General features: G+C 35.7%; 2 protein-coding genes and 1 long non-coding RNA gene across 3 annotated transcripts in view; 1 reads left to right on the top strand and 2 right to left on the bottom strand.

The window, feature by feature from the left end:
• LOC149577287 (uncharacterized) overlaps positions 1-23,584 on the bottom strand; it is a 47,128-nt gene that overhangs the window by 9,044 nt on the left and 14,500 nt on the right. The gene's annotated exons all lie outside the window — the stretch shown is intronic.
• The window catches only part of LOC149577288 (uncharacterized), a 90,823-nt gene that overhangs the window by 58,753 nt on the left and 8,486 nt on the right, over positions 1-23,584 (top strand). The gene's annotated exons all lie outside the window — the stretch shown is intronic.
• Positions 15,899-17,077, bottom strand: LOC149577289 (uncharacterized). Its single transcript, XM_089830424.1, has 2 exons — positions 16,601-17,077; positions 15,899-16,482 (listed from the first exon to the last, which is right to left on the bottom strand). The coding sequence occupies exons 1-2, from the start codon at positions 16,710-16,712 to the stop codon at positions 16,139-16,141; spliced, it is 456 nt and encodes a 151-aa protein (XP_089686550.1). The 5' UTR covers positions 16,713-17,077; the 3' UTR covers positions 15,899-16,138.

Here is a 23,584-nt window from a genome sequence, read left to right as displayed (position 1 = left end):
CAGATGAGAACATATAGAATGTGATCGCTCAAGGTGAAAGATAAACTATTGTCAAGAAGTATTAATAATAATATTAGAACATATAATAGTATTTAGCATAAGACATAGGGGCCGGTGACATAAGATAATATTAAAACATAAAATAATATTACTTAAAAGTAACTATTGTTCTCAATTTGATTTAAGCTTGAGTAATTATTAAATTATATTGTTGGACTGATTAGCTTACGGTTGTTCCTTAGTATAAAGTTGTTTGCCTAGTCATTTTCCTTGGTCATGGTAGTTTAGGACTCCTACCTATTTGCTCAATGATAGGTGGTGCCCTTATGCCCAATTCCTTTTTGGCAATACTTACCCCCCTTCGGCGTGCTCTTGCAAGAAAGCATTTCTCCACGATAACATCATATTCCTCAATATAATCACAATTACTATAACAAGTTATTATTCATAAGCCATCATAACAGCTAACCATCATTTCAATTCATGATGAATAACTAACTTTCAAGATTTCAAGGTAATATTATAATATCATAACGATTGGTTAGCATGTCATCTTCATATGAAATTATAACGATTTATCATCTTACCATTTTACATGATCATTACTAATTTTACATGTCAACTAGCTTCACATGAAACCTCAACGGTTATATGAACATTTTATAGTTGAGCCAAAAATTGGGATGTAACATACCCTCCCCCTTGTGTTTCATCATCTTTGATGGACTCTGCAATTTTTGAACACAAAGAATATTCCAAATACAAGATATATATATATATATATATATATATATATATATATATATATATATATATATATATATATATATATATATATATATATATATATATGAAGCATTATGAAATCACCTCATTTCAAATTTGAATCAAAATCTAATCCTTGATCAAAATCAAGGTCTATCATTCCTTATCTCAATGTTTCAAAAAAATGATTACAAGATATTATAAAATTAAAAGTGAAACACACACTCACCTGTGTTTACTTTACCGTACCTGTGCCCACTTCAACATCACTTTGAATTATAATGTTTTAGGATATTCTATTTCATATTCTTTTCATACTCATGTAGACATAATATTTTCAGTTCAATTCTCATATATTCAAGAGCAAGGATATTCATTCAAAAATTTTGCAATTTGCTTTACTAGCATGCTCTAGTTCATAAGTTGATCGTAGATAAATAATTCAGTCATACATACCATCTAATATATGGTACTCGTTAAATCACCTGAAAGGGTTAGTGGATCCACGTTTCCTTTTATGTGACCTAGGCTGTCATGCCCATCTTATCACAATAATATTTTAAGAGAAATATAAATCATTACATAATAGAAATGCATTTTATCTCGGAAACTATATATGTTCTACAAGTTCTCCATCTTAATATGTTAAGCATCCACATTTCAGCAATGTAAATAAAAGTGTGCTGAATGTAAGCATAAGCATTGCAGCACATCATGGTAACTGTTACCATATGAAATCAATACAAAATGTGTATTATTCATCTATAACAATGCATCAAGAAGCATAACCACAGTACACCACAAAAGATCATAACACATATAGTCAAGACCATTGAGGTCATAATAAACATGGTAGCACACTCTTTGTATCCTAGTCCCCTAGGCCATTGGACTACATGCCCACATACAAATCTTGAGATGGGAGTGTGGTTGAAACACTTGTATGATCTATCCACAAATCGTTCCAACTATGGCTTAGACCCTAGGTCCGATCTATCCACAAAACAAACATTTCCTTGGAATTCTACCTATAGAAATCCCAACCACAGGGTGGTTGGCTCCCTTTGCTTACTCATATTCAAGTTTATACTAATATGCTTTGATAAAACATGTTTCACCATAGAAAGGTTCTTAAAGATGTATTTCCGCAAATTCCATCTTCCCACGAGAATCCATGGCATCACTTATATCGTATATCTTGTTTATATCATACATTGCATTTCCAATCTGTGCACCTATGTGCATACTAATTTAGTTTGATCATCTTATAGAAAATGGGACATAATTCAGATGCAAGCAAAATATTTGTATGTTCTTCATAATTTAATCAAGTTCCATAATGAAAAACATTACCTTTTAAGCTGAAATTTCTTAACTCACCTCATCTTTAGATCATAAATTGATCATAAGTATTTGAAACAAGTTGGTCATAAGTGCTATCTAACATAGGGTTCTCGTCGAGAAGGTAGATCATATAGGCATGCTTGCCAATTACCTATAAAGATTAGGGAATTCACTTTTCCCGTTCCTGTGACCTAGGCTTTCATGCCTATCTCGTCACCACAATGTTCTTAAAGACATCTTTTTTTTTAGTCAATCAAAAGTTACATCTTATCATAAATAAGCATTGATAGTTTTGTTTGTGCAAGTATGCCTACTCCATACAAGAGCATAAAATGTGAGGTACGACCTTCTCACCATTTAATCATCATTAGAAGAGAACATCAATTTACAACACAAAACTAGCAACATGCAGGCACCCCTAGCCACTTCAAGATCAAAAAACTCAAAATCATGGTTCATAATTTTCAATTCAAGTCCAAAAATGGATAACAAAATCTTAGCTACCTTTTCATATGAACATGAATGTAATTGCATAAAGTATAATGCTAAAAACATGCAATTGAAAGAAATAACGTGTCACAATCAAGGTTTAGATAACAATGCATAAAGAGAAGTAGAAATTGGTTTGTATTGTGCAAGTCTAGGCATCTTGACCTAGTGCAATTCTCACTCGTTCTCTATTGAGAATGGCCCTCCCTGCTTGGGATAAGGCATGTGTATGCCATTCCGGTCCTGCTACTTGAGCATCTTGGTGTAGAGTGTCAGCTAGTCAATCGACGATGCTTTGGACACCTTCCATTAGCCTATCTTCTAACTGCTAGCACTCTCACCTCTAGTGATCACAACAACAATCTTGCCACTAAACCTACCCTAGCCAGGAATTTCCAGTGGACACTGTGTGCTCGATCACCCACCGCTCAACTTGCCAATTATATTAATTTTTCATAGTTTTGATTCATCTTTATGATTTGCAAATTTATCTATTTGTCCATTTCATATGGACCACACCATCATCTTAGCCCTTCCTAGCTATTCTGGATGATCTCTGGTGTGATTTTTCGGCTTACATTGTAAAATATTCAGTTATGCAAAATAAATATTCATCTTATCTCATTCAACATTACATTTTCTGCTTCGTTGGCCCAAGGTTCAGTATTGAACCCAGAGCTCTGATACCATATGTAACAACCCCTTTTTCTAGGTCTTAAGTAACAACTACCATATCATTGGAGACAATTACTTTTCATATTGATGAGCATGAGAAGTCAGTTATAATAGTTATTTTACATGTTCATATGAAAGAGATCAATGTTTATACTGGTTTTTCAAAATTGTCTTAACCAATAATTGAAAGAATATATATATATATATTTGTAGAACATTTAACCAACAAAATCTTAAAATGGCTTCAGTCATGCCTTTCGATCTATTTGCAAAATATATATCGATACAGGTGCAGAGGTAACAACATGACTTGGTTAATGGTCGGTTTTGCATAGTAAGAGCAGCTCTGGTTGACGCAAGGAATACCTTCTCCAAGAGGCTTCAAAATGCAGTGATTGATTATGCACTAATGTAAGAAACTGTAAATGCAAACGAATGTAAGAGGTGTATCAAGTTACAGGAGAAAAATATTGAGAGCAGAACAAAGATCAGAAATGAGGTAGTACTAACTCGTTTTTGCCAAGAAGAAAAGATATATAATCGATCAAGAGCCATCACTCAAAATGTAGCCTTCTTGGCTCAATTATGAGTAAGATGCAAGGGTGCTGAGGGTTACAAGATTCTTGGCCATTGGTTCAAAGTGGCAATTAAAATATTATTAATAATATGGCCACCCACAACAAAAATAATAATGTCAGTTGCTCAAATTGAAAGATAAACTATTGCCAAGAAGTATTAGTAATAATATTAGAATATATAATAGTATTAAACATAAGATATAGGGGATGGTGACATAAGATAATATTGAAACATTAAATAAAATTGCTTAAAGGTAACTATTGTTCTCAATTGATTTAAGCTTGAATAATAATTAAATTATATAAGTTGGACCGATTAGCTCATGGTTGTCCCTTAGTATATCCTTACTTGCCTAGCTGTTTTCCTTGGTCATGGTGGTTTAGGACTCCTACCCATTTGCTCAATAATAGGTGGTGTCCTCGTGCCCAATTCCTTTCTGGCAATGCTTCCCACCCTTCGACATGCTCTTGGAAGGAATAATTTCTCCACGATAACATCATATTCCTCAATATGATCACAATTACTATAACAAGTTATTATTCATAAACTATCATATTGGCTAACCACCATTTCACTTCCCATGAATTCATGATGAATAACCAACTTTCCAAGATTTCAAGGTAACATTGTAATAACATCATAATGATTAACTAGTATGTCATCTTCATATGAAATTTTAACGATTAACCATCTTAACATTTCACATGATCATAACTAATTTTACTTGTCAATTGACTTCACATGGAACCTCAACGGTTATATGAACATTTTTAAATTGAGCCAAAAATTGGGATGTAACATAGTGCCTTGTGATTGTCCCTCTCATGTTGAAAATCATAGGCTAGTTAGGTGTTTTTACATGTAGATTGTCTTGTTGACGTCGAAATTTCCATTGTAGTTGGGCACTTGACTATGCATTTGCCTTGTTCAAGTCTTTTGGTAAACAGATTTGTCACTAAAGAAATTGCCCAACGGAGTGTATGTGGCAAATCGTTCACAACAGTTGGATAGGCCCTTGATATCCGGCCTTCCTTTGCGTTTAGAGGGGCAACTCCCTCGTAAGATGAAATTTTAGATTTTTCAATAAAGATAAGAACTTAGAAAATAGGAAGGAAAACCATTGACAGCGAATGCACCACACACCTTCAACGTTTTCATAAAAATGATGTAAACTATAAATGAGAGCTATCACGGACTACGCTTGAGAACTTTCACCAACACAATGCTAATTCAACCATCCACAAATACTCACATCATACCATGAAAGTAATCATAGATGAATCAACACTTTAACACTTTATCTTTGTACTTCTGTGCATTAAGTCAGCTACAACATCTAGATTGGGCGCCTCCAATTGAATCATCCTTTTCTTCTTTCTCTCTAAACTTTGTTGTAACCAAGATGTTGAAATACTAGCGGATGAGCCGATAACTGAAGGAACCTGTAAGACTGTAGATGATAAGTTCAAGTTATGCACATTTTCTACAACTGGCTCCTCTTGGATTGCTTCTGTGCTTTCAGGAGACAATGAACGTGAAGGAGATGCTATGGATTGAATCATCTCATCTACAAATGAGGGTAAAGCATTCATCTCAGGAGCTTCGTCAATCATTTGTTGAATTGGCTTTAAGGTCTTCTCCTTGGGTTTTGATCTCTTCTTCCTGGTGACCACGTTGATGAATCAACACTTTAACAATCCAGATTCCTTGGAGAGAGAACGCTAAATGTACTTCCTTTTATTTCTTGCACCAAGAAAGAAAGAAATATCTGATTACACAAAAACAACAATTGTACATACTTTCCAAAAATTGCTTTATGATCAAAGCATAAGTGTTCCCCTGTATCCAAGTCCAAAAAGTCCCTTATTACCTTGATTTCCAGGAATTTATAGCCAATCTAGAATAACCAACTTTTCAGGTTCGTAACTACCCAAAGAGTTAGAGTTTGGACTACTTGAAGATGATTCATAACCAACTCTAACCCTTGAAGCTTAACTACGGTTAAAAAAATGAAAACTAGAGTTAATTCTAAAGTTGACCTTTTTACAAATTACATCAATAAAATTCTAAGACAACTTTAGACAGAAATACTTCTAACTTTTAATTCTTTGAACTCGTTCCTTGATCTGTAGGTGCTACCAGCAACTGAGTCAAGTTTGCCTTGTAGGCTCTGAATGATTTGATGACTTGAGCCAAAGTTTTGTTCTTAATGACGATTAAACTCTGCATCTTCAGCTTACACAACTCATGTCTCTTTCTAATTTCATCCAATTCTGTGACACAACCTGACAAGTTTTGAGTACAGGAGTTCAATGCTATTGAGAGACTGCTCAATTTCATCATAACACTAGCATCTGAACTTTGTTTACTGCCAAGTTCGGTGTTGATTTTTGTTTCTATGCATTTCAAGATGGAAGATATGTCTGGATTTTGAGTATGTTCATTAATAGGAATACCTTCTACGATCATTGGTATTTCTCCCAAGGCCCTCTTTTTCAGTAACTTGCAAGAGTTTAAGAATTGTTCTCCTTCACTCAATTGTTCATTCATACTATCATTCTTCCATCGGATGTTTTCCAGCCATATGTCAATTTGCTCTTCTTCTCCAGTGCTGATTAACTTTAGTGACCTAACTATATTGCTGTCCATGCCTTTAATCTCTACTAAATTGGCATCAATTTCTCTCTAGAATGTTTGTTGTTCTTTGAGAGTTGCCAGTTCTTTTTGAATGCTTTGTTGTATATGATCCGCTTTGGTAAATGTACCTTGAACATCCTGAAATAAGCTTGATGCCTGTTCTTTCATGCTTTGTACCCATGCTTTCACCATTTTACCATACGTTTGGCATTCTCCTATGTTTTGAATGGTTTCTTCATCAAACATCTTCTTTGGATCTTCTGTACTTTCTATGGATGAACTAGGATCTGAAAGGAGTCATCAATCATCAATTTGATGCATGAAGAAAGAGCTCGGACTTGACACTTGAGTTGATTCTTAACTTGCTTATCTCTCCTTGATTGTTCTATTAGGACAGCAGCTGACACTTGAAAATTGTGTTCTTTCCCTTCACGGGTAGTCCGGCCTAGATCCACTTTAGTGATGCTAAAATCAGATTCATTTGTCTCATTTATGTCCTTCTCTATGACTGGTTGTGCAATTTCAACAGATAAATTACCTGAAGTAGGGTTCACTGTTAGTCTGGTATCCATTTTAGTCTTCTTTATCTTTGTACTTCTGTGCATTAAGTCAGCTACAACATCTAGATTGGGCGCCTCCAATTGAATCATCCTTTTCTTCTTTCTCTCTAAACTTTGCTGTAACCAAGATGTTGAAATACTAGCGGATGAGCCGATAACTGAAGGAACCTGTAAGACTGTAGATGATAAGTTCAAGTTATGCACATTTTCTACAACTGGCTCCTCGTGGATTGCTTCTGTGCTTTCAAGAGACAATGAGCGTGAAGGAGATGCTATGGATTGAATCATCTCATCTACAAATGAGGGTAAAGCATTCATCTCAGGAGCTTCGTCAATCATTTGTTGAATTGGCTTTAAGGTCTTCTCCTTGGGTTTTGATCTCTTCTTCCTGGTGACCACGTTGAGTTCACATGCTGATGCTAGATCAACTCATTTATCTAGATCTTCACCATCATCTCCCCCTTGTGTGCTATGTAAAGAGCCTGAGGATGTAGGAATAGAAGATGGAATAGCTGAAACTGATGTTCGTTCATGAGAAATATTATTATTATTTACACTACTTCTTCCTGTTGACTTAGTAGTAGTGGCTTCTTTGACTTTATTCTTTAACCAAGTCTCAGTTCGTTGAATCACAAAGAAAGTCCTTTCCTTGAGGTCTTTCAGTTCTGGTAGCGACCAATTGATATATGGCAATTCTAGCAATTGTATTTGCTCAAAGAAGTAAGGATCAATTAAGTTTGACCCGTCCTCCGTTACGCCTGTCACATCCCATCCCATTTTGTAATCAATGATTTGTTATATTGTAAATCTCATCCAGTCTCTTTTTCTAACTTCAAAATCATTCTCGCAATTCGCCCAATAATCTTCCAATGTGGGGAAATGAAGATAACTAGGTCCAAGTGCCAAGTTATTTTTAACATACCCACTACCATCAAATGGAAAGCGACTGTAGAAAGAGTGTAGAGTAATGTTCACCATGGATCTCTCAATATTTTGAGCGTCCGAAGAAGACAAACAACTGTAATGTCCAATGCCAATTGGGAAAGGGATTGATTTTTGTTCCTGCACTTTTTGTTTACTTGACCAATTTGCCTGCAGACTTCTGAAAGTACCAACCTGTCATCTACAAAGCGAGGCAACATGAGAGGACAATCTTGGAAACCTTCGATGCGGATGTAAGTGAATCGAGGATATTGTATGAAGAAGCTACCATAAATACTAATGAGACTGGCCGCTTCAGCAGAAATTTGAAGTCCTATGTCTCCTTGTAGTTCCCTGGCAGTGAGCATAGAAAAAGCATCATTCACCCTGCGGAAGTGTGCATTGCTTTGTTTCAATTGCAACTGGGGGTAATAGTTATAAATTTGAGTGGTTAAGCTATACTCCCCATAAGGATTTAGACCGGGCCATGACTTCATACTTGCAATTGCGTACATTAGATATGAGGACATGTAAAATCCTTGATTTGCATTGAATCCTGTCAACTGGTAATGGAGAGCATCGCTAATCATTTCTCCCCAATCTATAAATTGTTTCCCAGTGGTGATGGTATTAATATACAAAAACATCCAATCTTGAAAATCTTCAGCTGCCTGATTTCCCACCACTCTATTGAGAAGAACTATCATATCAGAAATGTCTTCATTGAAGATATTCCTGCGTAACATTCTTGGCAACTGCGATTGTCCTCGCCTGGGTTGATCGAGCCAACTTTTAGCAATAACATTGAGACATGTTTTCTAATTCTGATGTTAATAACCTTGGGCACCTTCTTTAGAAAATTCTGTAAACTCCTCTCTTATTGGCAGTCTGAAAGTGATGGATATAGATATTGGGTCCAACCTTGCTACGACATTACCTCCTGCAGTCTTGATGTCCCTCGAATTCTGATCATATGCCTTGATACATTCTAAAACCAATTCCACACATTGAACTGCGAGTGGATGTCCTCCTGCATGGGCCATACCACTTTCCAACATTCGACGTGCCAGGGGTGATTTATCTGCTTTGCTCATCATCTTCCAAAAGTCTGCAATTTCTAAATGCCCCATCTTTGTGTCAGATATTTCGGGGAGCGTGCTTTTTAGTATTACAGGAGGCTCCTTACCCTGAAAATTATACCTCATATTGTCACCTGTCAAGGCTGTCTTGGCAATAGCGCGGAGTTAATAGCCACTTTTCTTTATATCAAATTTGATGTTAAATCTTCTTTAATTATAAAAATTCACCAAAATCTTCACTTCACTTTGAGAATCCGACTTTTAGATGCAGTAGCGGCATTTCGTCAAACAATATGAGCACACCTTTGACTTGCATTTTGTTGAATAGTTTACATGCATCCGATATTTCCAATGAGCCGGTTGCACGCTAGGAAGATGTGAGTTACTTTATATTCTCTATTTAAGAGCATTGATTTCTCAATGGTTTCTCTAAACTTTCCATCCTGCATGACTAGTTATCAACTATGGAGTGTAGAGTTATGGCATGTTATCCCTTGATTTTCATGCTAGCAATATTTCAGACATAGTAAGAATTACTTAAAAGCTCCATTCTCCACCTATGGCTTGTTAATGTATTCTTCAAACCATTATAGTGTTTCCCCACGCTAAGCGTCAGTATTCCCTCCTTACTATGTGCAGGATGAATGAAGACATTTTCTCAAACACTTGGAAACTTCCGCTGCGCCTAACTTTCCTTGCTTGCGGCTTTATCCTTGCATGGTTCTCACTTCAGCTGTGCTGTTTTAGATCAGTCGCTCTTCATTAGAATCAATAGATATAATGTTGGAATGCTGCCTTGCCGTTCACGTGCAAAGAAGACGCTTTTGATGTGGTGTTCCAGTGAGCTCGGGAATTCCTCTCGGCTTAATGCATTTCGATTCCACCTTCCTGATGTCACAGACAAGGATGGTATGATTTTTCACAGCGAAGCTTTCTATTATCCTTCTGGCTGGTCCGCAATCTCCATATCAGCAGCTTCCTGCGTTTTGGATACTGTGAGTTGCTTAAGATTGGATTTGAATGGAATGCGCATCTCTATTGAATATGGCATTGTTTCAAACAATTCACATGCTTGATTCAGCCTATCAAAGCCGCATTATGTCCCAACAGGGCAATAAACAAATGATTCACATGCCTGGTTTATGTTGTGAAGCCGCAAATATCTATTGCATGGATGACTGAGCAACGTGCAGACATAGCAATTCATATTTGTCTTGACTCAGCACTGTCAAGAAAGTGGAGACATTAGACGACACTAATTTATTGCCAAGACTTCATTGCTTATCGAGTTTGATTTCTAAAACGGCTTCAAGAACCGTTACTTTATTTGCGTTGATGACAAACCACGGTAATGACAAGTTAATGAAGTAGTTTCTTTTGTCTAGAGCCATTTGTTTGATAGAGAATAAATTTCAATCAAATTTGCGAAGATGGATATATGTGAAACTAGGCTTTGCGAGGGTGGTAGGACCTGTCTGGCATCGTGAGCACCAAATAAATCTGTGATTAATGTAGTTACAGCAAAGAGTAATTCAAATGATAGTGGAGATCTATTGCTGTGTGTTTGATTTGGCTCTGCTACAACCCCATCTTGACAGCATCAAATATTGCAAACCTCTGATGATGAGACCGTGCTACTTGTGTCTTCATTCATATGCCTTGTCCACCTCTCAATGTGGAAAGAAAATACAGATATTCACCATGATTGACCTGCAAGCGCCTTCTCCATGAATAGAACCAATGTTTCAAATTATTTCAGTGAACTTTATTTAGAGCCGGTGGTTATTTTCAAGTGGAAGTTTGGGTTGGGAGGTTCAGGTTAGAATTAGGTCAAAAAGTTGGAGTACGGGGAGAGAGAGTACTTTAGTACATGGAGAGAGAAAAATTGGAGGAGAGAGAGTAAAAACCCAAACCTAAAACCTTAACCCGTATTTCTCTCTAAAGGTTTTAGTACGTGGAGAGAGAAGTATGCGAAGAGAGGAAGTTTGGATTTTCTTGAGTATTAATCTCTCTTTTCAATTAATTAATATAATTAAACTCTCCGTAAAAATGTTGGGGAAACAAAGTCAGAAATGACAAGCTAGTTGGGAACTTTTCTATGTCATTTGGGGCGGAATTCATATGCTCATTGGGCACTTCACCGTGTTTTTTCAGAAATCACCCTCATGTTGGTACTTCTACTTATACTTTCACTTGGATTTCGTCTATACATTGGGCTCGAACTCGATCTTGCATCTTGGACTTGGAGAAAGCATTGGTGAAGATGGTGGAATTTGGCTTTATGCTTTGCCAATTACGTCTACTTGAAAGATCATTGAAACTCAAGAGGTGTGTCCTTTCACTAGGTTGACCTGGCCTTATTTTTATAAAGTGAATCAAAATTGCATCCGTTCATAATCAGGTCAACTTCTTAATTAGATGCTCACCATTAATTAATAGTTGCATTAATTAATAATTGTACACACATTTAATCTTTGACTTTCTCAACATAGCTGACTTGTTTAGCTTATCCTTGATTGAATGTGGAGGCATTTGAACAAGGGTAGAAATCACTATGTAATTGGGTTTGATCCCATGTCTTTCTCAAATTGGAATTTGCCCTCATGTCGGGCACAATGCCTTGTCATTGTCTTGGTCAAGTCAGAAATCTCATGCTAGTTAGGCAATTTAACATGCCATCTTGTTGAGGTCGAAATTTCCATTGTAGTTGGACACTTTACCGTGTTCTTGCCTTGATCAAGTTGGAAGTCACAAGGTAGTTGGATACTTTCTATGTTATTTGGAGTGGAACTCACATGCTCATTGGGTGCTTTGCCATGTTTTTTGAGAAATCACCCTCATGTTAGGCACCTACTTGCACTTTCAACTTGGATTTTGTCTATACATTGGGCTTGAACTTGATCTTGGATCTTGGACTCGGAGAAAGCATTGGTGAAGATGGTTGAATATGGTTTTATGCTTTGCCAATTACATTTGCTTGAAAGTTCATAATGTGTTTTCAACAAATCTGTTTGTACATGACCTGCAACAATGACATCCATGGGACCTTATTTCTTTGACATGTTCTTGGTGACATAGTTCTCGCTATAGTTGGAAAACATAGACTTGTCAAAAAGTTGATAGGCCTAAAAACTCTTTTTTATTGGAAGATTCAATGAAAATATGCATCCAACAAGTTCTTAAATGACTACAAATTGTTTTCCATTATATTTGATTGATTTGAATGTAAATTGAATACAAAATGGCATCGTCGTTTGAGATATTGATGGCTGATAGATTGAAATAAAATGAAACTGGCAAACTCTTTTTGTAAAACTTAAAAGTAAATACAAATTTTATGTTTTCCTCTTCTCTAATCCTAATCTAATGACAACTAAGGGAGAGGAAGAATCAAAGGGTCTAGTCCTTGGAGTTTGTTGTGTTTCCTCCGCTTGGCATGATAGTTTGTGGCTTGACCTCTATCCTAGATGTAGATGCTGGTGTCAATGATTCCTTAGCCTCATCAATGTCATCCAATGACAAATTTCTTGTTGTACCCACCTCCTCCAATGCTTGCCTCTAAAAAACAAGGATCTCAGCTTGAGTAAACAATGGAGTCTACTCAATTAGCCTTGTCCAATCACTATAAATTTTTTTCGTCCAAGTCAATCAGATTATTTGATATATGGTCTACCTTTCTCGTGTGCAATTGAAGATTGTAAGTGCATAAAGATAAGGTCATTGAGGTGTTTTTGACCTAATTTGTACTTCTTTTTTGTGTGGATGGTCTAACCAAGCTTCAACTGAGCTGATAGATGAATCATTATAACGTTGGCATAAGATGCAAAAGGAGAATCTTTGGAGATTTGGGGTATTTCCACCCCAATTTGTCCATCATGACTACACAAAATAATTTTTTGAAGACTTAAAAAGCAAATTCAAAACACATTGGATCAAATTATCAATATTTGTAAATTTGTAAGTTTGAAATTTGTAACTTGTAAGATACATGTAAAAGACTCTTAATTATATACTTGGTGTTTGAGTGGTTCTTTCTCGATTAACTAGCTGTAAAGAAAAGACCCTGCCTCCTATTTCCTTGTAACTTTGTAATTCATTAACAATAAGGTCTCACATCTCAACCCTGTTGATGTTTAGCGTCAGGAGAAGTAAATCTGAATCTTCTATGATGTTATTATTTGTAATTACATTTCAGAGATATAAGCAATTTGTGTTCTGACTCTGATATTTGTCTTAGATTATAGAGATGTATCTATGCATCACTGTTTGATATACATCACAAAAACATATATATATATATGTACATGTATTCATACTGATGTATGCATACATATACGTATACATACATCTCTGTTATGTATATGGAATTTTGACAGTCAATATGCATTATGATTGACCAACTTAAGTGGTCGAGATTCATATTACTTATGACAAACTTTGCGAACGGGTTTCGTATTACCCGCGGCAGATATCACTGTCGGGCTTCATATTACCCGTGACTGAGATTAATGTTGGGCTTCTTGCTACCCTCGACAAATGCTATTGTCAGGGTTCTATATAACCCGCGTCAAGTATTATTTCTTGTGTCGGGTCTCCAACCCGTATCTTGACGTTATTAATAATATTGTTATCATGCCTTGTGTTATCGGGTAAACAAACATTGAACAATTACGTATTAATTGAACATGCCTCCGAAGAGGCATGTCCCTACATGGCCTTTGGGTCACGTAGAGACATGACTCTTCGGAGTCATGTCTGCTCATTGTTATATATGTGTAATCATTCGACTGCAGTGAAAGTATAACAAGAAGCATACAAGTACCTGCAGAATCGGATCAACATTATTATATCATTGCTATTATTATTCACATCATTTGTCTTATAGTGATCTAGTAAAGTAATTATTGCTGAAGAAGGAAGAATTTAAGAACTTGCTGCAAACACAATGAAAGATAAGTAAATTTATTCTGCTTATTTGATTCATAATTTATACACAAATATTTGTAATTGTTTATCTATCAGAAATCCTTTATTTTCAACATGATATCAGAGCTGCATTGATAAGAAAGCCATTGCAAAATATAAAATTCTGAGTCTAATTTAAAGGGAAAGAAAAGTATTTTAAAAGGCATTAAGATGGTGAACCACGTAAGAATTGAAGATAGATTAAATGGAGCTTCTAACTTTTCATCTTAGAAAACCAGGCTATTAATAATTCTAAGAGAGATGGAATTAGAAAATCACATTGAAACTAATTTACCTATGCCTGAAAATGAATCTGAGAAAGCAGCATGGAAAAGGCACAATAATAAGGCAATGAAAATAATCATAGATTCAGTAAAAGATCATATACTTCTTTCTATAGCAAATCTTAAAACTGCATTTGATATGTTCTCCAGAATACAAAGTACATTTGAAATTAATAATACAAGTAGATTGCTAACACTGAAACAAGATCTACTTTACATAAAAATGAAAAATGGAGAATCCATTACATCTTACTTAGAATTACTGAATTAAAGGATCAACTTGCTACTATGCAAAGTCAAATGGATGATAAGGAATTAAGTATGACTACCCTTAGAGGACTTCCACTATCATGGGAAACTTTCATAAGAGGTTTAAGCTCTCGTCTTGAACTTCCAAAATTTGATCAACTAAAGAATGAATGCACTCAAGAGGAGTCTAGATTAGCATCCAAAGGTTTAATTTCAAATCAAGATGGTGACATCCAAGCTTTGTATTCGAAATCAAATAAGAAAAGAAAGTTCAAACATAATAAGGAAAACAATAAAAATCACAAATCTCACAAACATCATGATTGGTCCAAAGTAAGATGCTTTAAATGTGATAAGCTTGGTCCTTCATACTATGTGTGTCCTGAAAAACAGAAAATTCAAGCAGCTTTGGCAGAAGTTAAAGAAGAGAATAATGAGAAAATAGACAGAGAAAATTATGCATTTATATAGCTCTCTCAAGTGAGTTAAGCTCTAATCACAACACCTGGATCATAGATAGTGGAGCTTCTCGTCATATCTCTAGATTTAAGGATAAGTTTGAAACTCTCTCAAATTATGAATCAAAAGAAGTAACTATTGGAGACAATTCCTCTCACCTAATTAAAGGAATTGGTACTTGTTCTATTCAACTGAATTCTGATATCACTCTTCAACTCAAGAATGTCCTTCATGTGCCAGGGATTAAAAGAAATCTTGTCTCTATCTGCTGATCAAGGGTACAAAATTGCATTTCAAGGAGATAGAGTTCTATCTTGGACTAAGAACCAAAGTAACGAGACTCGGACTCAGCTCAGACTCGGCAAGGGTAACTTGACTCGTGACCCGGCTCTGACTAGTGACCCAGCTCGGCGGTGACTTTGCAAAGTGAAAAAATTTCAAAATTTTGAGATTTTTTTAGGATTTAAAGAACATTCCATGCACCCATTATTGAATAAAGCGTAAAGACACAATAACATCATTAAATAGAAGATAATTTGATCATAATGCACATACTTAAGGTTAAAACTTAAAAGTCAAACATTGATTACATAAGTACAATACTACAAAGGTAAATTGCTAAATACTATATTACTAGTAATTAAAGTTTAAAGTTTAACTTTAAAGTTTAAACAGTAGCTGAAAAAGTGTAAAACATAGAATCATATATAAAATGATAAATCCATGCAAACCATCAAAATGTATATGTATGATGTAATATGAAATCCAACATATCAAGATTCAATAGTCATCATCAAATTCAAATGTTTAATTTAAACAAAAAGTTAATACAAGACTATAAGTCTACAGCTATGGCTCCTAGTCCTCATCCTCATCGTCATCGTCATCGTCATCGTCATCGTCATCGTCATCGTCATCCTCATCCTTAACCTCAGGCTTAGTATAATCAATAAAATGCCTCTTATTAAGGCGTCTAAGGTAGGTCCTGGATGTCTCAATAGCCATAGCATCAGCCTGTGAGGTGCTTCTAGGATCAACTGTAGTCTGCCTTTGGCTTTGCCATTGTCTGTGAGGTGCCACTAGGAACAACTGGAGCTCTCTGGTCCTCTGCTGCCATAGCCACAGCCTTAGCCTAGCCCTCTCTATCTGCTTGGTCAAGCCATTGTAGGTCCTCATCATCAAAGACAGGATCAGAAGCCTCAGTGATCCACTCAGACTCTGGATCAACCTCCTCTAGAGTAATCAGAGAGGTGTTGTTATCCAAAATCTTCTTGATCCTAATACGTAGGTTGTAGTGCACAAAGACTAGCCTATTCATTTTCTCCACAGACAACCTGCTACACCTCTTCGAGTGGATGTGCTCGAACATGCTCCAGTTGCACTCACATCCAGAAGCGCTACTTGGTTGGCTCAAAATGCGGATGGCGATTTGCTGAAGGTTTTTTGTTGAAGGTCCAAATATTTGCCACCATCTATCTGAATTTTGAAAAAAGGAAAACAAAAAAATATTAGTCTCATTTCAAAATTTTAACTTTAAGTTTAAAGCTAGAAATTTAGAAACTAAATTGTATAAGGTTTAAGTTGCAATTTTTACCTGGCTGCAATTTTATACGACCTTCTTTGCAAATTTGACTTGAAAAAATGGCCCCTGATGCATTATTATAGGCATCCATCTCAAGCAATATATTTGTGGGATTAGGGGACATCTTCAATATCACTGTGTATAGGCCACTAAGAACCTCCTCATGCGCCTTGAAATCATCACGGAAGAGGTATGTCGGATTGAGGTAATAGGTTGCTGCATGGATGGGCTTATGAAGCTAATTTTACCATCTCCTATCAATTATCTTCCAAATAGGGCCATTGTGTTCTTCAACTCCTACATATTTGGCCTCAATAGCCTCCTTGTCCCTATCCATGCCCTCATAAATGTAGCCCATAGAGGGTTTCTCGCCATCAACAACTCGTAACAGGGATACAAGGGGCTCACTGATCTACAAAACAATTAAACAAAAAAACAATTTAGTGAATGATGTTACTTTGTAAAGTTGCACAATGAAAATAAAACAAAAATATGTATGAGATAAATTAATTTATAAAATTTTAAGACTTAAGCTTTTAAAATTTAAAATTTAAATTACCTCCACAATCTTCAAACACGGCTCCCAAAAACCTTCATCATCATAAATGCATTTTGTTGCATCTATCCTTGCAGGGTTGGTGGCAAAGGAGGAGAAACTCCATTTTGGACCAACAAACATGCACCTCAACTCTAACCTTGAAGTTAGCAAGGATTTTAGTGTGATAAAGTTAGAGGCAAATCTTGTGATACCAGGATGAGCCAACTTCTTTCCCTTCGTGTATTGCCTCATAGTGCTGAGGACCAAGGCATGATTGTAGATGAACTTGCAAAGACTTTTGGCCTTGGTAACATATGATTTCACCCATACAAGCTTGCCAATATCCTCTAACATGAGGTCGATGCAATGGGCCGTACATGGAGTCCAAAAGATTTTTGGGTGTCTCTCCATCAAAAGTTTTCCTGCAGCAATTTTAAATTAGTTAGTAAACAATGAAATTTTTTAATGTATTAAAAGACTTTTAATTTCCAAAATTTAATGAAAAACTAAAACAATTTTTTTAGAAGTAGAACTTAGAAAGTTAGAAATTAAAATTTTACCTGCAGCAACATAATTAGCTGCATTATCAGTCACCACTTGGACAACATTCTCTTCTCCCACCTCCTTTATGACCTCCTCAATAGTCTCACATAAGAATGTTGCATTTTTCACACGTGAGGAAACATCTATGGACCTCAAAAACATGGTGGATCCTGAAAGTGAAAATTAAACAAAATAATTATCATTCAAGAATCAATAGTCAATAAAACAAAATTTTTGTTATTCAATAATAGTATATATTAAATTTTAGACTTCAAGAAGTAAAGCATGATGAATTACCTCAGCTAGAAACAAGAAAATTTAGGAGGGTTCTATTCCTCCTATCTGTCCATCCATTCGTCATAATGGTACAACCCTTTTGGCTCCAAATCTTTTTATGGTCCTCCAACTCAAGTTTCATCTCCTCAACCATATCTAGTAAGAGGGGGCCACTCAACTCATCTTCAGCGGGGGCTTTGAACCCTGCACCACAGATGGAAACTGCATCAATCATTCCTTGCCAATAAGGAGTCCTGTTACATTTATAAAAAACATTTTAATTAGCATATTTCAAATTTTCAACATCAAATTAAAAGTATAAAATTGAATATAAATTTTAAAACTTAAAATGTAAAACAATCAAATATCAATGAAGTTGAAGTACCTGACTGCTATAAATGGAATGTTGCAAAAAAACCAAAACTTGCAAATTGCTCTTACTCTAGTTTCATGTATCTCCCTATTCCAGCCCATGCTCTCAAGTGAGGGTTGTGCACCAGGAGTGGTACGTGGTACCAAAAAATGGTCCAACCTACTAGATTTTTTGACTCTAGGATGAAAGGCAAAGCTAGTACTGCTAGAAGGGGTAGCAACCGTAGCACCACTAGAAGTGCAAGGAATAGATGAAGAAGAAGTATGAGTAACATAAGCATTAGGACGATAGGGGGGATAGGAAGAACCTTCTCCAACACAGCCTATTGATTCAGAAACATTTGCAGATGAGTGTGGAAGGGAACTAGAATCAATTTGAGCTAACTCTTTTAATTGTTTTCTTTTTAATTCTTTTTCTTCATATTTTTCCAAGGCTACATAACAAAAACGTTGTGCCTCAACAGTTGCAGCTCCACAAGGCTCAGTATCATGACCACGTATGCCAGCAATATGGTATTTTAATCTATTTATGCCTCCACTATTAATGGTTTTGCAAAATAGGCATTTTGTTTGAGTTCTTTTTCTACCCGAAAAGTCTATGGTGAACTTCCAACACTCATCTTTTATATTGCCTTTAGAGAGCTTGGGTTTTTTACCTCCAGAAGCCATTATGAGTAAGGAAAAATGTAAAGGTTGTTGCAATAAGACATTTTAGACCAAATATTACCATTTCAGCATTGTATTTTATGAAGATTTAAAGTTAAAAAAAAAACTCATAAACAAACAAAAAAAATTCATGCATAAAACCCATAAGCATAGAGAAAAAAATATCAAAATCTAAACAATCAACTCTTACTTCTTTCAAATGCTATGGGAAGTGTTGAGAAGAGCTCCTATAAACTCCTTCATGATCTAAATGCAAGCTGCACTGTCACAAATGCAAGCTTTTCTCCTCTTCCTTTCAGCTGGTTGCAAAATAAGAAAACTCCATTTCTCTTCTACCTCTCTCTCTCTTTCTTCTTTTCACTATAGAGTGTTATGGGAGCCTTTTTAGAGTTATAAGAGTGAGAAAGATTAAAAAAAAACATTAAAAAAAGTTGCAATTTTTAAAAATTTTAATGGTTGAATTTTTGCCTACCGCGGTCGGGTCAAGCTCTGCCGGGTCAGGCGAGTCACTCTGTGACTCGTGAGTCGCGCGAGTCAGGCCACGTGACTCGCCGCTCACGAGTCACAAGTCATTGCAATTCGGCAGGGTCAATGCGGCTCGCTAACTCGTGTGACTCACCGCGAGTCACATTACCATGCGAAGAACTCATCTATCAAGAAAGCCATATCCATTGGGGTTAGGGATCGAAGTCTTTATAAGCTGTGTAATTATCAAAATCCAAAGTTAAACTTAACTCTTAGTAAAGATAAGACTTATTCCATTGAAATTTGGCATAGAAGATTAGGTCACCTTAATTTTCGAGCCTTAACATCCATAAGTAAAATTGTAAAAGGACTTCCAAATCTTAAATTAGATCATTCAAGTATCTGTAAAGGGTGTGCCATAGGGAAAAACACTAAACACTCCTTTCCCAATAGTGTTCATAAATCTAAAAACATACTTGAATTAATTCATACAGATCTTTGTGGTCTTATGTCAGTGCCCTCTCTTAATGGATGTCAATTCTATGTAATTTTCATTGATGACTACTTTAGGAGAACATGGATTTATTTTTTGAAACAAAAGGAATCATCTGAGGTCTCTCCAAGTTTAAAAAGTTTAAAGCCCTAGTTGAAAATCAATCAGGACAAAAGATCAAAACCTCTAGGTTTGACAATGGGGATGAATTCACATCTGATATTTTTAAAAACTTCTGTATTTTTGTTGGGATTAAGAGGGAGTGTTCTGTACCTTATAATCCTCAACAAAATGGAATAGCTGAAAGAAAAAATAGATCTATCGTTGAGTCAGCTAGGGCCATGTTACATGATCAAAACCTTCATTACTCTTTTTGGGCTGAAGCTTCCAATACAACTGTCTACATTCAAAATCGTTGCTCTCACTCTATATTGGAAAACACCACTCCAGAAGAAGCATTTACTAGAGTTAAACCAGATTTAAGTCCTCTAAGAATATTCGGATGTTTAGTCTACATTCACATCCCAAAAGAAAAGAGAACCAAATTAGAGCCTTTTGAGAAAAAGGGGATGTTTAGTCTACATTCACATCCCAAAAGAAAAGAGAACCAAATTAGAGCCTTTTGAGAAAAAGGGGATATTCATTGGTTATAGTGGAACTTCAAAAGGGTACAGGTCTACATTCATGGACAAAGAACAATTAAGATTAGCAGAGATGTCATATTTGAAGAAGACACTGCTTTCAAAATTTCTAGTAATAGTGATGAATCCATCTCAGAAGAAGATCAAGTTACGAAAATTGAGAGGGAGGAAAATTTTGACATCTCTTTCATGTCAAATCATACTAAATCAGAAAACATCAACCATACCAATTAGAAGAGACCCCTTTGGACCAAAAAGATGTTAGTTGAAGATCAAGTTGAACCAGATGATGTAATTCAGGCAAGCAAAAGAACTAGAAATCAATCTTGTTATGTTGCTCTGTTATCTGAACTCATAAAATTTGAACCTACCAATGTTAAAGAAGCACTTTCACATCAATCTTGGAAGGAAGCCATGATTGAGGAATATAACTTAATATTGAAAAATGATGTATAGAATATTGTACGAAGACCTAAAAACAAATCTGTTGTCTCTTCCAAATGGTTGTTCAAGATTAAACATGCTGCAGATGGCAGTATTGAAAAATACAGGGCAAGATTCGTAGCCTGAGGTTTCTCACAAAAGGAAGGCATCGATTATGATGAGACTTTTGCCCCTGTTGCCAAGTATACTTCAGTCAGAACAATCCTAGCTATTGCTGCATTTAAAGGATGGAAAGTACATCAAATGGATGTCAAAACAACGTTTCTCAATGGAAAGATTGAAGAAGTTTAGGTTGAACAACCGGAAGGGTTCAGTATTTTTGATTGCCAGACTCATGTTTGTAAATTGAAGAAGGCACTTTATGGTCTTAAACAGGCTCTTAGAGCTTGGTATGAAAGAATAGATAATTATTTACTGAAATTAGGATTTGCCAAGAATGAAGCCGACCCTAATCTATACTTCAAAACTGAAGGTGATGATATGGTTATCTTTGTATTATATGTTGATGATTTACTAATTACAAGTGATGAACATCTTATAGAAAAATGTAAACAAGATCTCTCTGCTGAATTTGAAATGAAGGCTCTAGGATTACTTCACTATTTTTTGGGATTAGAAATCTAGCTGCTGGACAACTGTATTATACTAAATCAAGGAAAATATACAGTTGACATATTAACCAAGTTTGGTATGATGGAATGCAAACCGGCTGCTACACCTATGGAGATAAACCTACACAAACTAAAAGATGATATGAATGAATTTGAAGATGTGGATCCTACTTATTACAGACAAATTATTGGATCCTTGATGTACTTGGTTAATACCCGTCCTGACATATGTTATGCAACTCATACCTTGAGTCAGTTTATGTGTACACCTAAGAAGATACATTTGCAGGTAGCCAAATACATAATGAGGTATCTAAAGGGTACTATTGGAATGGGAATCAAATATGACAAAGTTAATCTTGAGCTAACTGGATACTCAGGATTGGGCTGGAAGTTCTATTGAGTGCAAGAGCACTTTAGGATACTGTTTCAATCTTGGATCCGGTATGATCTCTTGGACTAGTCGGAAACAAGCTTCTGTGGCCTTGAGTTCTACTGAAGCCGAGTACATTGCATCTTCCCTATGTGCCAGAGAAGCAGTATGGCTCTGAAAGTTGCTCTCAGATCTCTTCAAAAGACCATTGAGGCTCATTGTGATTTATTGTGATAATCAAAGTTGTATCAAGCTTTCTTCTAACCCTGTGTTTCACAATCGCTCTAAACACATTGAAATCCCATTTCATTACATCAGAGATATGGTTAATCGAGGAGTCATTCAATTGGAATATATATGTACAAATGATCAAACGGTTGATATCCTTACCAAACCTCTTGCTAAAGTGAAACTGTAATATTTCAGGGAAAGATTTGGTATGGTTATTTGTAATGGATTTTTTTTGAAATAATTGTTCATTTGTTTCCTCTAGTTATTTTTATATGTAATGAAAGGTGACGATCTTTCATAGACATTCAGTGATAGAGAATTATTTACAAGGTGACGATCTTGTAAATAGTTGATTATTTTTGGGCTTCTCTAGACATTGCTTAAGTGCAAGTAGAGATTATTTTTGGGCTTCTCTAGACATTGCTTAAGTGCAAGTAGAGATTATTCTTGGGCTTTCTTTAGACATTGCTTAAGTGCAAGTAGAGATTATTTTTGGCCTTCCTCTAGACATTGCTTAAGTGCAAGTAGAGGTTATGTGTGTTATCTCTAGACATTGCTTAAGTGCAAGTAGAGATCATTTACTGTTCATGCAGTATTGTTTATTAGAGGACTTTGACTAATGTTTTTCTTCTCCCTAGCTAAAGAGGGAGTGTTGATGTTTAGTGTCAGGAGAAGTAAATCTGAATCTTGTATGATGTTATTATTTGTAATTACATTTCAGAGATATAAATAATTTGTGTTCTAGCTTTGATATCTGTCTTACATTACAGAGATGTATCTATGCTTCACTGTCTGATATACACCACATAAATGTTACAAGATTCAAGAAGAGTTGGCAGATTAACGGATTTTCGGATGATTCATTGATTAACAAAGGAACAAATGTGTTCCTTATAAAGAATTACAAGGACGTTGTTTCTAAAAGAAACAACGTAGACTGAAGACAGAATTAGAAACAAAACTAGAGACAGGATAGGAAACATTCCTATCTGGACTGAAGAAAAAAGAGACGGGATAGGAAACATTCCTATCTAGACTGAAAGACGGACTACAGACAAGTAGTTGACTATTATAGAAAGTATAAGATATTATCTTAATACCCTCCCTTAATGGTCAACGTACGGATGTCGGAGCATTCTGTGATAACTGAGACCCTCCCCGGATCTACAGAATGCAGAAACCAAGAAGCTTTGCCAGAAGAAAGCTATGACTCAAAATAAGTTGCATTTACAAAACTTCGTTTTTGTGGAAAAAACGGTAAAACCCAGAATCTCACACAACCTTGCGTAGTACAGACAACTTGAAATGATTTTTGAGGAGAAAATCAACAAACCCAGAATCTC

This window comes from Cupressus sempervirens, chromosome 1 (genome assembly GCF_028749045.1).
Source record: "Cupressus sempervirens isolate cs-2001-9-10 chromosome 1, ASM2874904v1, whole genome shotgun sequence".
Lineage (NCBI taxonomy): Eukaryota > Viridiplantae > Streptophyta > Pinopsida > Cupressales > Cupressaceae > Cupressus > Cupressus sempervirens.
This window is presented reverse-complemented; position numbering and strand designations above follow the sequence as displayed.